Source organism: Lepidochelys kempii, chromosome 19, assembly GCF_965140285.1.
Source record: "Lepidochelys kempii isolate rLepKem1 chromosome 19, rLepKem1.hap1, whole genome shotgun sequence".
In the NCBI taxonomy this organism is placed as follows: domain Eukaryota; kingdom Metazoa; phylum Chordata; order Testudines; family Cheloniidae; genus Lepidochelys; species Lepidochelys kempii.
The window spans coordinates 1,931,949-1,945,365 of record NC_136398.1 but is presented as its reverse complement, the minus strand read 5'-3'; the positions used below and the strand labels follow the sequence as shown (position 1 = coordinate 1,945,365).

Sequence of the window (13,417 nt, the reverse complement as noted above, 5' to 3'; positions counted from 1 at the left end):
AACCTTCCTGTTTGTTAGACCATAAAGAAAGAAGTAAGTCTGAAATAAGTAATGGCCTAGATTCTTTTCCTGATCTAATGAGCTGGAGTGCAGTGCACTGCTGCCAGACAGTGACATCTTGTTTCCGCCATAAAGGAGTTACATAAAGATGATCCTCATAAAGCACTAGGATTACAAACAAGGAGAGGCTGCGTGAAGCCCATTTGGCTTTGCCCTCTCTAATTTCACATAGCATTTCTTCATGCAAATTATTCTGAAATAGTGATATCACAGCTGTGCCCAGATGTCCCAGGTGGGATCAGGGCCCCATTGTTCTAGGGGCCATATGAGCACATTGGAAAACGTGGTCCCTACCCTAAAATGGTCACAGTCTCCGAATATTCTTCAGTCTCCATTTTTTAACCCTGTGCTGGGTCCAGCATCTGCCCCACTGAGATTCCTTCAGAACTGTATATTGTTATTTAGATAACCAGGTGACTGGAGCCTTATAAATCTGTGGGTTAGATTCCTCAGTGAATTGCCAATAAATCCTCCCCATCTAGATCTCAAAGTGAAAAAAGCAGACTGAAGGCCTGCCACTGTCTAAATCAGTGGGGACAAGAGCTGGGGCTAGGTTGAGCTCTGCCTCTTAGGAGACATGGCCCAGCAGAGTTGGGGGGCTAAAGGAACTTTAACCACCTTTGCACCTCCCAAATTCTGGGCCTGGAGGAGGGGGATGACCAGAACCCCCAGGGCTGCTGTACTTTACCCCTGCTTTAGACAACCAGAATAACCAAAGTGCAAAGCACCAGGGCTGGAGAGTTACCAACCCTCCAGAATTGGCCTGGAGTCTCCGGGAATCGGCATTGATCTCCCAGTGACTACTGAAAGCAATCCAGGAAATTCTAATAGGCTATTTTGAGAAAATGACATTGTCATGTTGGAGAAAAAAATTCCCCAGAATAGCTTCAGCCAGAGTTGACAACCCTCCATGGCTGTACCCCCTTTAAACTCCAACTAGCCACCTCCAGTCCCCCGCCACACCTTCCCACTGGGGGCTAGCATACAGCCATTCACACCCTCATTACACTGGCTGGGGGAGCGTTCCCCGGGGCTGTGCCTGCCAGCCACCTGCCCCCTGGATGCTTCTGGAGTAAAGGGAACGAATCATAACTGGGAACCAAAGTCCAGGTTTCTCCAGTTTTTGTGTGTCACAAAGATCGTTGCAGCTTTTCTCAGTTGCACTGCCCCTTCACCTTAGCTAGCGTGGTCTTTTCAACTCTGCAGTCACTTTACAGTTGGCTCTTTTATAATGCCAGATGACATCGCCTCCCACTCATTGGGAACCTCTATTCAGGCAGCCAGGAATCTTGTATCTTCCGCCTTTTCTTTTACTTTCGCTTGATTAAGCATTGTGCCAACGGCTTCAGAATTTCATCCACCACTCCCACAGGAGCCCTCTCCAGCTCATTATTTTAAACTGTATGATCACTAGGGAGACATTCTCTTCCCATGCTTTTGCCCATAGCCTCATTACCTGACAGTTCTCTGAACGGACTGCATAAACCTTTCATCTGCCCTGTGCTCAGAGTCTCCCCAGCCCTTTCAGAATTACTCTGCCCCTCCCCGCAACCCTTTTTTTGTGTTTTTTTAGCATGCTCAGCAAATTTGATTCCTCCCCCCACACCCACAGCTGAGCACTCCCCTGCCAGGTACCCTGATTCACATGTGGTGGTAGAAAACAATTCAATAAAGCTCAGTAACTGATAGGCTTCCAGCATCAGGCACCAATTAAAAGATTCTAGGTGAATTAACATAATCCCAATTTTCCATTTAAAGTCAGAAAGCACTCAGACGTGAACTGTGCATCCTTAATGCATAATAATTCATCTGTAACGTGACTCTCAGAAGTATTCTGTGACAATGGACTTCAGTATAACATATATAGTAGTGTATAACTAACAATAGAGATCACGGCACTTTTCCACTGTAGATCTCAAAGCACTTTACAAAGGAGATCAGTATCATTATCCCCCTTTTACAGATGGGGAAACTGAGTCACAGAGCCGTGAAGCAGCTTGCCCAAGGTCACTCAGTGGCAAGGCCAAGCATTGAATGCAGGTCTTCTGAGCTAAAGTCTAGTGCCCTATCCATTAGGCCACGCTGCCTCCCTGAATGTTCAAAATCAAATGAGCAAAGCCTTAAGCAACTACTGAAAAACTTTGCTTTCCCCCTTTGTAACTCCAGATTCTGATGTAATTTCAGGGATTCAGAGGCATATTTTCTTTAGAGTGGTGCAGGCCTGTGAGCAGAGTAGAATGGTCCAGTTGCCCAGGAAGACTGGAATAAATGTTCACAAGCCCTTTGCAACTAAAGCACAAACACTTTAACCCAGCAAGAACACGCGGGTCTCATTCTTGCCGCTAGCAGAATGGATAGGGGGTGAAATTCACCCCGGGCACAAGATCTGGGCACCACGTCAGCCCTCAGGACTGAAGGGGGAACCAGCTGGTTTTCGAAGCCTTATGCTGGCACTCACCCAGGAGGAGGAAGATCCCTTGACTAACTTTATTTTCCCAGCAATACCAGCCATGAGCTAGAGAATGAGGAAACTTCAACCCAGCAAGAAGCTCGAGGTGTTCCTGTGGGGCTTCGCATCACAAGGAAATTGTGGATTCCGTGTGTGCTGCCGTTCACTGGGTCAGGCCAGAGGAGCGAGAGGACAAAGCTCGGAGCAGATGCATAGAGGTGGTCAGTCAACGGGAAGTAGATAAATGCCATTGGATAAATGGCACAGACTGGGAAGGAACAGCTGGAGGAAAGTCTGACAGCATTGTGCTGCAGTGGCTGCATTTGAATGTCACCGTGAACTAAAGAACAAAGGGGGAGGTTTGTTCTCTGCACAGTATGCTGTGCCTATGGGCCTATGCTTCACTCCAAATGTGATATGAACTAAGAAAGCCTATCTCTGAGCATGGCATTCAGATCCCAGGCAGGTTCTGCATCATTAAACACAGGAACATGGGAGTTGCCAGACTGGATCAACGCAGGGGTCCATCTAGCGCAGTATCCTGTCTTTGACGGTGGCCAACACCAGCTGCTTCAGAGGAAGGTGCAGGAAACTGAAACCCCACAGTGGGTGTTATGGGATAATCTGCTCCTCGGATGAGTGCCTTCCAGATCCCCTGTGTTAAAAGTTGTCTCATACTCTGAAGCAGGAGAGTTTATGGCACCTCCAAACCTTGTTGCTATCTTGGTAACCCATGCTTGGCTGGCACGTGAGCATTTGGAAGCACTAGAAAAGAGACTTGTGAGTGTAAGTTCTTCGGGGCGGGGAGTATGTCGTTATGTGTGTACAGTGCTGAGCACTATAGGACCCTGATCCTGACTGAGGCATATGAGTGCTAGTGTAATAGACTTGTTTAATAATGATATGGTGGTGTAGCCTTTTATCACTGCTAATTGCTGTTTGCTTTAGTATCTCTTTAAATTATATTTCAAAGGAAGAACAATTGGGCATATCGGTAGAGAAAATCTGAGCTGAGTCATGGAATTATTCATGCCACAGCTCCATTAGGCAACGTGTGAAAATCCTGCTTTTTATTGATCACAGCCACCTTCTCTCCTTGTCGGAACAAACCAGCTCAGTCCATGGCAATATATTTGTGCTGTAAAATTATCAAGTTGTAGCAGAATATATAGTGTCTCCCTGGGCCTGAGGATTTCAATGCACCAGAGATGATTAAACATCTCAGGTTACACTTGGCATGTGAAACTTCCCTGTCCGCAATGAAAGCTAAAAAAAATAAAACTGTAACGTAAAGGAGAATGTTCCTAGCTTCACAGTGCAGCATGCGGAGGCTCTGGACGCTGCTGACGTGTGACTTAAGTGGTGGCTGGTGCACATAAATAGTGAGGACAGAGGTTTTGGAAAGGGGGTTAGAAGAGAAAATCCGAAGTAGAATGGATGCAGAATGCTGTCATTAGAATAAAGATGCAGTACAGAACTGGGCCTATCCCATGCTTAAAGCTCTCCTGATTGTGATGTTACCTTTGGATTTGATTTAATGTTCAGACTAACAAATACCCTCTTGTTGTTGTTATTAAACATTGCAGTAGTGCTCAGAAGTCCCATCAGGCCAGGGCTCTATTGTGGCATGTGTTGCACAAACACAAGAAACGGCAGTCCTTGCTCAAAGAGCGAACACTCTTGTGTGTGTTAAGACAGAGAGCACCCCACGTGTAATGATGGATCACCAACATCCCTCAAAGGCAGTACAGACAGACAGACATAGATGCAGAGTCTCAGCAAACTTAGATACAAATAGCTTTAGGACCAAACTCAGCCTATCTGCTTCAGCAAAAATCCCTTATTCCTGACTCCACATTTATTCCATTTGGCAACACTGCCAGTAGCACAAATTTTTAACCTTGTTTTCAGGTGCTGAATTCCTCCTGGGTTTGTCTGTTTTTTTAAAGTAGGCTCTGATGCTTTCTAGCTGTTATCTGTGTTACACAGAGATTCTGACCAGCCCATGTTCTGAGAATGCAAAGAAAAGCTGTCTAGACTGCATTACATTAAACTGTTAGCCAAGAAGAGAGAGAGAGAGAGAGAGAAGAATATATAGCATTATAGGAGAGGGGAAATGCAGTGCATTGGATAAGTAGACTTAATGTTCACAACCAATAGTCTCTGCAACCTGGGGTTTTATTTCATATTATGTTTCCATCAGAGACACTCGTAGTCTAGCTAGGTTGGCAAACCCTTTCCTTGCAAATGGTTGTAAATTAGCTATGCTGGCTAATATGAAGGAGCTACAGTCAACAGCCAGAAGCAGAGAAGTAGGGAAAATCATATTTTCAGCCATACCTACAAAGCACTTGAATTGTAAATGAAAAACACTGCCCTCTGCTGAAATGAGAGAATAAGCACTCCACAAACATTAGCTCTCTTTAAATGCCAGCTTTTTAGTTTCTTGGCAATATTGCAACAGATTATCATGGGGCAAGCCCACATTTTATTTAGCATGGTTAATTTAATGCAATTCCTTATCCATATTAAAGAAGTGCTCAGCTTACAAAAAGAAGAGAGAGACAGCTTTGCTGTAGATTGGTTGGGTTTTACTATTGCTCTGTGCATTATAGAATCAAAAAGGCTTTTAACAGTCTTCTCATAAGCAGGCCGAAGGTTTAAAAATCAACCGTCATTTAGTTCTTTAAACAGAAATGGTCCAGAGAAGGAGAAATCAAGATAAGAAGGAGGGGTTTGCACAGCAGGTGGCAAGGCACGAAATTAACGATCCAGCCTTTATTATGGGGCATTCATGAGAGACAGTACCGAACCTGGTGCCAGAGTTAATAGCCCCATTACCATTAAGGACTGAGTGGTGAAACTCACCCCATGCAGACTCTGTCCAAAGGTTATGCATCATTTCAGTTCTATGTAAACCTAGTGAGTTTCACTTTGTGCAAAGGGGTCTATGGATCAGTGCACACAGAGTCTTGAGAAAGTGTCTGTTTCATTCGAGGAAGCAGCCACAGCTGCTGCACACAAGAGGTTATATTTATTTCAGCTGGACTCCTATTCCTATGTTTAACTGGGGTCAGTTTTCATGTTTCATCTTAATATCCTGTGTGAGTTTCTCAAGAGGAAGCTGAGATCAAACTATTAGACTTCTCTGCAATAAAGAAGTAATGTTGTGATTCAGATGTATTGAGAACTTATATGCCACCAACAGTTTGCCACCTGTACAGTCTGCTGAAATCACTAAAATATACTATTCGACGCAAAGGATCTTGTGACCCGAAATAACATTTTCAGTTATAAAAAGATGGAGCGATGAGTGCCTGGTGTTGAAAATACAGAAAAGGCCACAAAAGCAGAAAAGTGATTTAAAAAAAGGTCTTAACTTGCAAAAATGCAACGTGCTAACAAGCAGAGAATCCCAAGGAAATCAATTTGTCTGTGGGGGCTTGTGTCCCCCATTGATACAAGAGGGGGCCAGATTCTGATCTCATTTACCCCTTTGTAAATTGGAAGTAACTCCACTGACTTCTAAAGAGTCACTCCAGATTTACACCAGTTATGTAAATGGGTCAGAATCTGGGCCAAGGTGCATTTTGCAGTCAGGCTGGCATTGACTAACTCATGCTAACTCAGCCCAGTGAAATTCAAGTTTCAGTTCTTTCTGTTTACACAGCCGTTAAAGAATAAAATGGCTGGAATTTGTGCAGTCAGCTTGGCTGGAAGGGAAGATTCCTCAAGTTAATGTTTTCTAAGTCTGTATGCTGATCCCAGGTGGCAGGAAGCCACTTGTCTAAAGCTATTTGCTTCCAGGGGTGGGGGGAAACATATTGATCTTCATTCAGCTTCTGTCTGCTCCTACACACCAATGTTTCATCGCATCACCAGTCACTGAAAGAAATTTCTCATTGTTTTACACTCAGTGATTCCCAAACTCAAAGACAAGTGTGCCGGCCCATTCGGCTATAGTGACACACTGAGTCGCAGTGGACTCGGGAGAGTTGCTGCAAACTGTGTGGGGTTGAGTCTGATCTCACTCACACCAGTGTAAATCCGGCAACGCTGAAGCCAGCAGGGCTCCACTGGCAGAAAACTGGAGTTAATTGGAGTCTGGCCCTCTGTCTCTGTGTGTAGGATTAGGAGAGGCTTATACAAAATAACTATGTAAATAAGATGTTAGAGTCTTTCATGATAGAAGGATGAATAGGGTTGGTCTCTATCCCATATACACCCTGGATTAAGGGCAAGGAACTCCCCTGAATACAAACCCTTACCTACTGGCTTGGGGCCAGCAACTACACTATTTAGGAAAAGGCAGGCAAAACCTAGCGACCCCTCACACCTGTGAACTCCTGTTTTACGGCCCTGCAAGAACTCAGTCTAACGCTTCCCCTCACCCTCTCACTGAAACAAGAATTTCTCCAAACTATTAATCAAGCTGAGCCGAATAGAATAATACTTGACCAGCCTTTCTGAGAATTACCTCCTGCAGCCTTCACAAATCCCATAGCATTCAGCACAGATCCCTACTAGAAGACATCTCTCTTGCCTAGGGAAATCTGGGTTTTTAAAAAATAAAACTTCCTTTGCTGAAACTAGAAATCTGGTTTTAAAAATATGCCAGACACACAATAATAAGCCATGAAAAAGCTGATCTCACAGGGAAGGATAATTATGCACCAAATTTATTTTCTACATATTTATATAAAATAATCAATTATCATTTTCCCTGCCAACTACAATCCCATTGTCTCTCTCTCCTGCATTACTTGCAAATCACCCAAAGAATCGATGCCCTGACCTCTTCCCTTACCCGACACAATTTAAAAAGAGAAAATAAGAGACAAAGCCCTATCATTCAGCTATCTAAGACCGTTTCTTTAAAAGTTCAGTCAGGGCCCAATCCTGTTATTAGTGACGTAGATGACAAAATTCCCATTGACTTCAGTAACACAGGATTGGACCCTTCTATCACGCTTGAAGTATAACATCTATGGAAATAAATAAAAAGAAAAATGTAATCTGAGTAACCAAAAAAAAAATTAAAATTTAAAGCTGAAGACAAATGAAGGGGAAAGTGAATCATTTCAAATATTCAGAAAACACAATGAAATTCGCTCCAGACAATAGCTCCCTGTATGCAGAGAGGAGGATGTGGTATGTACGTACCGAGGGTTTTGGTGACAATATAAGAAACGAAAGCACAAGTTCAAGTAATTTGCACCTACATATCACTGAGCACTTAAGAAAAAGATATGGTCCTGCAGCCCTTATTCACTGCAGTAATCCACTGAAGCCGGTAGGAGAACCCATGTGCATTCAGGCCGTCGGATTGGGCTCAGGACATATACAGTGCTGGTGCTACATAATAACAAAAGACCAGGCAACCAAAAATTGCAAACATTCAAAGAGTGGATTAATTTCTACCACTCACTCTCCCTCTTGTATATTATTATTTACTATTAGTCTTGCGTTCATGTTGTCTGGTTCATATCTACGTAGGTTTTGCTTTCTGGTCTTGCATTGACATAATTCTACAGTTTCTGAAGCAACTAAAATTAATTTGTTAAAAACAGGACATGCTTGAAATCCTAAGTGTGACGTCATCTGCTTTCGCATTGTTCCGGTTAGTAACTTCGGACATTACAAGATGGCATCAAGCTCTCGTCTATCACTGATGAAGAGAGCTGCGGCTGCTTTTTTAATTTAACAGAAAGGCCAGATAAATATGCTGTTTAAAATAGCATAATCACATTATACACATTCAGAGCAGCAGCTTTTACTACAGATTGGGCATGACGCTGCAAATACTTATTATCAAGTGCAGCACTTACTACCAAGAGTAGTTCCATTGATTACATGCACATCCAGAGTCTGACTATCACAAACCACTGGGGGCTAAATTCTCTTCAGTGGCGGGGGGGAGGGGGGGAGGAGGGGAAATCTGGAGTAATTCCACTTAAGTCAGTGGAGTTACTCTGGATTTATCCCGGTATAACTGGGAGATGAATCCAGCCACTTGACTGTATAGAAGATCTAATCTGAGGTTTCTGTGTAATATTTGAAAATATTTGATGGATCACATAAAATTCAAATAGATACTGAAAAAGCTGGGGAAAACTCCCATTTAATAATAAATCAAGGCATGTATTTTCTGTGTTATCGATCTCTTCCCTCCCTCCTTTCCTCCATTACGAGGATCTGAGAGAGAGAGCACACGCTTTCTGGATCTTCCCTTCCTTGTCCTGGATGCCTTCCCTAGAATTCAAATGGCACATATTCCATTGTCAGTTTCATTTCAAACCAAACTAGCCTTTAAAACTTGACTGTTTTTAAAGCACAAAGGCTACCTCTTCAGGAGTTTTCCATGTCCCAATGTACTCTATTCATTAAAAGCGGAATTTGGAATCGGTGTAGCTGTGCACAAACTGACAGGCAAATCAATGCAGAGAGAAAAATCTGCATTTTTCAACTGAACCCAAGGGGAGGAAAATATGATGGCAATTTTAAACGAATGTCGCTAAGGCATTTGTAGCTTTCCCTAGACCCTCAGTCACCTCTCTGCATTTTAACTTTCCTAGTTCATTGACCAAAACCAAGTTAGGCTCTGCTAGAGATAGGAATTTGGCTTTTTTACTTTTAGAAATTAAAAACATCCCTTTCCATTCAACCCATAACACCACTGACAGGGGCTGTAGGCAGAGGTGTTTGCAGGGAAGGAAGGCCAGACTGCTCACTGTGGGGACATTTATGCCAGGCTAGTGTGAGAGCAAAACCCTGCCCACCTGACTCAGCAGCATTTGGCACTGGGGTAGGGGAGGGAGGGCAAGGCAATGGCAAATCAGACCCACAGTGTCCCCACCAGTGAGAATGATCCAGGTGGCAAGTTCATGATGATTTTTTTCAATAGCGCCGGAATGTCAAGTGTCCTTTCTTCTCTGCTCTTGCTGCAAGGGCCTGGAGCCTTTTCAAGCTCCAACAGAAAATACTTTCCTTGGGTGGTTGAGGCCACTCGGCCTTGGAGTCTCTTGCTGAACAATTCCCTTGAGCCACAGCGAAGTCCCAAGAAGATGGGCCTAATCCTCTATGGTGCTGAGCACCTTCCCCTCCCAGTGACTCCCGTAAGCTCTCCTTCAAGTGTCTGCTTGAGTATCTCAGAAGGCCGGGCAAATCACGGGGCAGCTTGCAGCTCTGGTGAGCTAGGCAGATGACAGTGCAAGCCATTGTGGGTCAAGGGACTGAGCCTGATTCTCCCCTGCCCTACACCTTGTGCAGTCCTTAAATCGCTACCAAGTCAGAATGGCAGCATCTGACAGCCCCTTTGTTCAGGATGACGTGGCTGCACCAGGTGCCTGGCAGTGGAGATAGTTGGATCACAAGTTGCAACTCCCAGTGCCCCAGGGTTGCAATTGGATCTGCTAATGTTGGACCCCTGCATGCCTGTGCAACCATATCCAGCTGCAGGACTGGAACCCGAGACACCTGTCCCCTCTCAGGCGGCAACTTCGGTGGGAAGTTAGCCTGAGTAAGAACTGCCAGGCTAGCTACAGTGGGGTTCTGCTCCACGGCGCAGACGGAGATGCGCAGAATCATGGAGCCCATGCAGGGGTCTACACCCTCCCTGTGCTACAGTTTCCACCACCCTAGTAGGGAGGGGCATTTCAGAGCCGTAGATCTGCAGTTACACTGCTGAACTCCCACAACGGCTCTGTCATAGTGACAGCCCTTCCCTTGCTCACACAGCCTAGGCTGGGGAGCTCCCTCGCACTTGGGCCTCCTCAGTGCACAACCTGCCCACAGGATCCAGGGCTTTGCCCTCAGAGAACCCCAGGGCGACTGGATTTAGGAAGCGAAGCTGCGAAGACCCCCCTGACCCTGCCGTTGGACCCATGCAGGCGTCTCCTGAGCCTTCCCCCTCTGAATCCATGATGATCTGAACCTGCACAGGAGCCTCGGTGGATACAACTGCAGCGTCCGGCCTCAGGGCCGCAGGATCTTACTCCGAGAAGCAGCAGGTGCTCGGTCTCCCTGCGTCGGGCCATCAGTCCATGGGGCAGGCTAGGGCATGTGGTCATTTGAAACCTTTCCATAGGTGGAGAGGTCACACCTAGGCCCTAAGCTCTTCTGTGATTTCTGTATCCCCAAGCCGACGTAGCACCGGTAAAATCCAATGGGCAGCAAGTAAGAAACTGAAATGTATATACACAGATATAAATATTTGAAACTTAAAAAGAAAAAAACTTAAAGTGGCAGGATTTTATTTGTGGTCCAGCTACCTTGGTTTCCTCTGACAGACATGGGTGAGGGCTGCTGTTAAGTTGCATTTGGGCAAATAAGGTCCCTGTTCCTCTCTGTTTTCATCCCCACTGTCCTTCCATTGACACCTGCTCGGCCACGAGCCTTCGGTCCCAGGGTCCCTTTGTAAAACGCGAATGAGAGCTGTGTCATGTGGCAGAGAGCAAACCCCTGGAGTCGTGCACCAAAACCACACAACCAAAAAACGCAAAGGCTGTGTGTACGTTGGACTGAGTGCCGAGAGAGAACAGCGCCTTCCTTAAGTCCCACACTTCAGAATTGCATCTTTAATTAAAGAGCATCTGTGGCTCTCCCCTGCATCCCCGGCCGTGCCATGACTTTGGGCAACATTATTAAAAACGTAAAACCTCCCCGTAACCTCAGTCACTCCCCAGAACAAACGTGGCTGCCAGCGCCAGTTGCCTGGCTTCAGCGGCCATGTGCGGGGAGTCAGTGGGAGTCGCAGCATTTGATCGCTCGTCCTTTTAGGGCTGCAACCCCCCTTCACACCTCAGCCTCAAGCAAATAAAATGACAAGGCGCCGCTGCGTTCAGTCCAATGCACTCGCATGTTTGCCGCCCCCCCCTCCCCTCCCCGCCCCAGCCAGCGGTAGCAAGGGCCCCCTGCTCACCACGCCCCGGCCAGAGCCAAGGGGAGTCTGGGTTCAGCACCCCGCCAGCGCTCACGCCGCCTCCTGCAGCTTCACTCACCCCGCCGTGTGCGCGCAGCCCCGCTCCTGCTCTGGGGCAGCCCCCGGCCGGCTCCCCTCCTCCACAGCGCCGAGCAGGGGGGAAGCCCCTGCCCAAACTTTCCCTTCTGCTAAGCCCCCTTCCCGGGGCATGCCGCCCGCTGGACCCTGGCCAGCTCCCCTTTGCCGTGGAGAGGAGCCACCGCGGGCGACTCTGCCCCCCCGGCCACGGTCACCGACTCAGTCCTGACAAGCTCGCCGCTGGATCTCCCCGAAAACACCCGCCCCTGCATCCTTCACCCCCGCGGTGTCCCGCCGCCCTTCCAACCCGCTCCCCGCCCCATCGCTGCCGGCAGAGCTGCGCCCTGGACATCTCGCCGCGTGGGCCAGCAGCAGCCAACCGCCCCCCGGAGCCCCCCACCCAGTCGGTGCGTCCCGGACTCTCCCCTTCCTTCCCTGCCCCGCCGAACGGGACCTTCCCTCCGCGTCGGGCTGGCCCTTGGGCTGCTTCCTTCGGCAAGTGCACTTGGCTGGCCTGGCAGCCGCCAGAGATCACAGCAGACCGGGGGCAAGCCCTGTCCGCGCCAGCCGCCAGCCCCAGAGAGCAAACCGCCCCCCGCACCCCCGCAAGAGGAGCCAGGGGGCGAGGGCAGCTCCCGCCGCTCTTACCTATCCGGATGACATGCGGCATCCCGTGCGACTCCTGGACCCAAACGGTGCAAAGCAGGAGCCCTGCCCAGTATTCCACAAGCACACTCCGCAGAGCGAGCCAGAAATGGGGCATCGTTGGGGGAAAACGCCTGCCGGCAAGTTGCGCGTGGGGGGTCCCCTGGCGACCCGAAGACTTCGGGGCTAGCCCGAGAGGGAGCGGGGAGCCGGGGCTAGGCAGAGCGGGCCGGCCGGGGCGCGGGGAGGCTGCTCCTGGCTCATCCTACTGGGCGCTGCAGCCCGCGCCGTGCCAGACCCACGGAAGCGTCGCGGGCTCAGCCCCGCCGGCTGGGTGCCCGGGCCGAGCCGGGTGTCACCGGCAGGAAGGCTCTGGCTGCTCCGGCTCAGCCTGCCGGAGTCTCTGTCCCCTCCTACCCCTGATGCTCTGGCTGGTGAGCACAAAGCCCTGGCGTGGAGTCTCTTGCACACGCGCGCACACACAGACACAGACACGCGCGCACACACGGGGCGGGGAGCAGAGTTTGGAGGGGGATGAAACCCCCCCACCCCACCCCCAGGAGCAGCCCCCAGGGGAGGCGGGCAGCCCCGAGCAGCTGGGGCTGGGAAGGAGGCAGGCGGGCGACTCAGCTTCGCGGGGGACAATGGGAGGCAAGGGCTCCTCGCCGCCGGGGCGCAGGGCTCGCTCCGCCCCGCGCAGGTACCGGGACACGCGCAGCCCTGCGCCCGGGCGCACCGGTGCGCCCAGAAGGGCCGCGGCTGCGGAGCCCGCGCAGCCTGGGACCCGCGGGAGGGGGCGCGAGCCTGGGGGGCTGCTCCTGGCCGCGTGCGAGCCTGTCCCCCTCCCTGGAGCCCTGGGCTGACGTGGGAGGGGGCGCAGCAGTGGGGTGCCCGGGGAGGGGTGTCCCTGCGGGAGGGAGCCCCCCTCCGGCAGCCCGGACAGTGACCGTGGGAAACTTCTCCGGGGGACCCCTCCCGGCCAGGCTGGGGCTGCCTTGCAGCGGGGCTGCCCTCCTGGCAGCATCCCTTCAGCCTGGAGCAGGGAGACCCGCCTGGGCAGCGCCTCCTGGCCCTGGCCAGGCTATGGATGGAGGCATTCAAGGAGGCTGGATGTAAGGGAAAGGGCAGAGACTGAGCATCCTGCAGCCAGAGTTTATCTGCAGGCAGGAAAAGGGGATGGGGGTGAGGACAATAATAATAATTTTAAAACCCCCTCTCTGGTGGGAGGTGAGAGGAGTCCCGGCGCTGCAAAGCAGCCAGGAGTT

The 13,417-nt window shown here is 49.4% G+C and overlaps 1 protein-coding gene across 2 annotated transcripts in view; it reads right to left on the bottom strand.

Annotated features, from left to right (window-relative positions):
- GRIK3 (glutamate ionotropic receptor kainate type subunit 3) overlaps positions 1 to 12,576 on the bottom strand; it is a 229,666-nt gene extending 217,090 nt beyond the window's left edge. For both annotated transcript variants that reach the window (XM_073317613.2, XM_073317615.2), the window contains exon 1: positions 12,156 to 12,576. In XM_073317613.2, the coding sequence (XP_073173714.1) occupies positions 12,156 to 12,270 (115 nt within the window). In that variant the 5' untranslated portion in view covers positions 12,271 to 12,576. The remainder of the gene's footprint in view (positions 1 to 12,155) is intronic.
- Between the last annotated feature and the right edge of the window lie 841 nt (positions 12,577 to 13,417).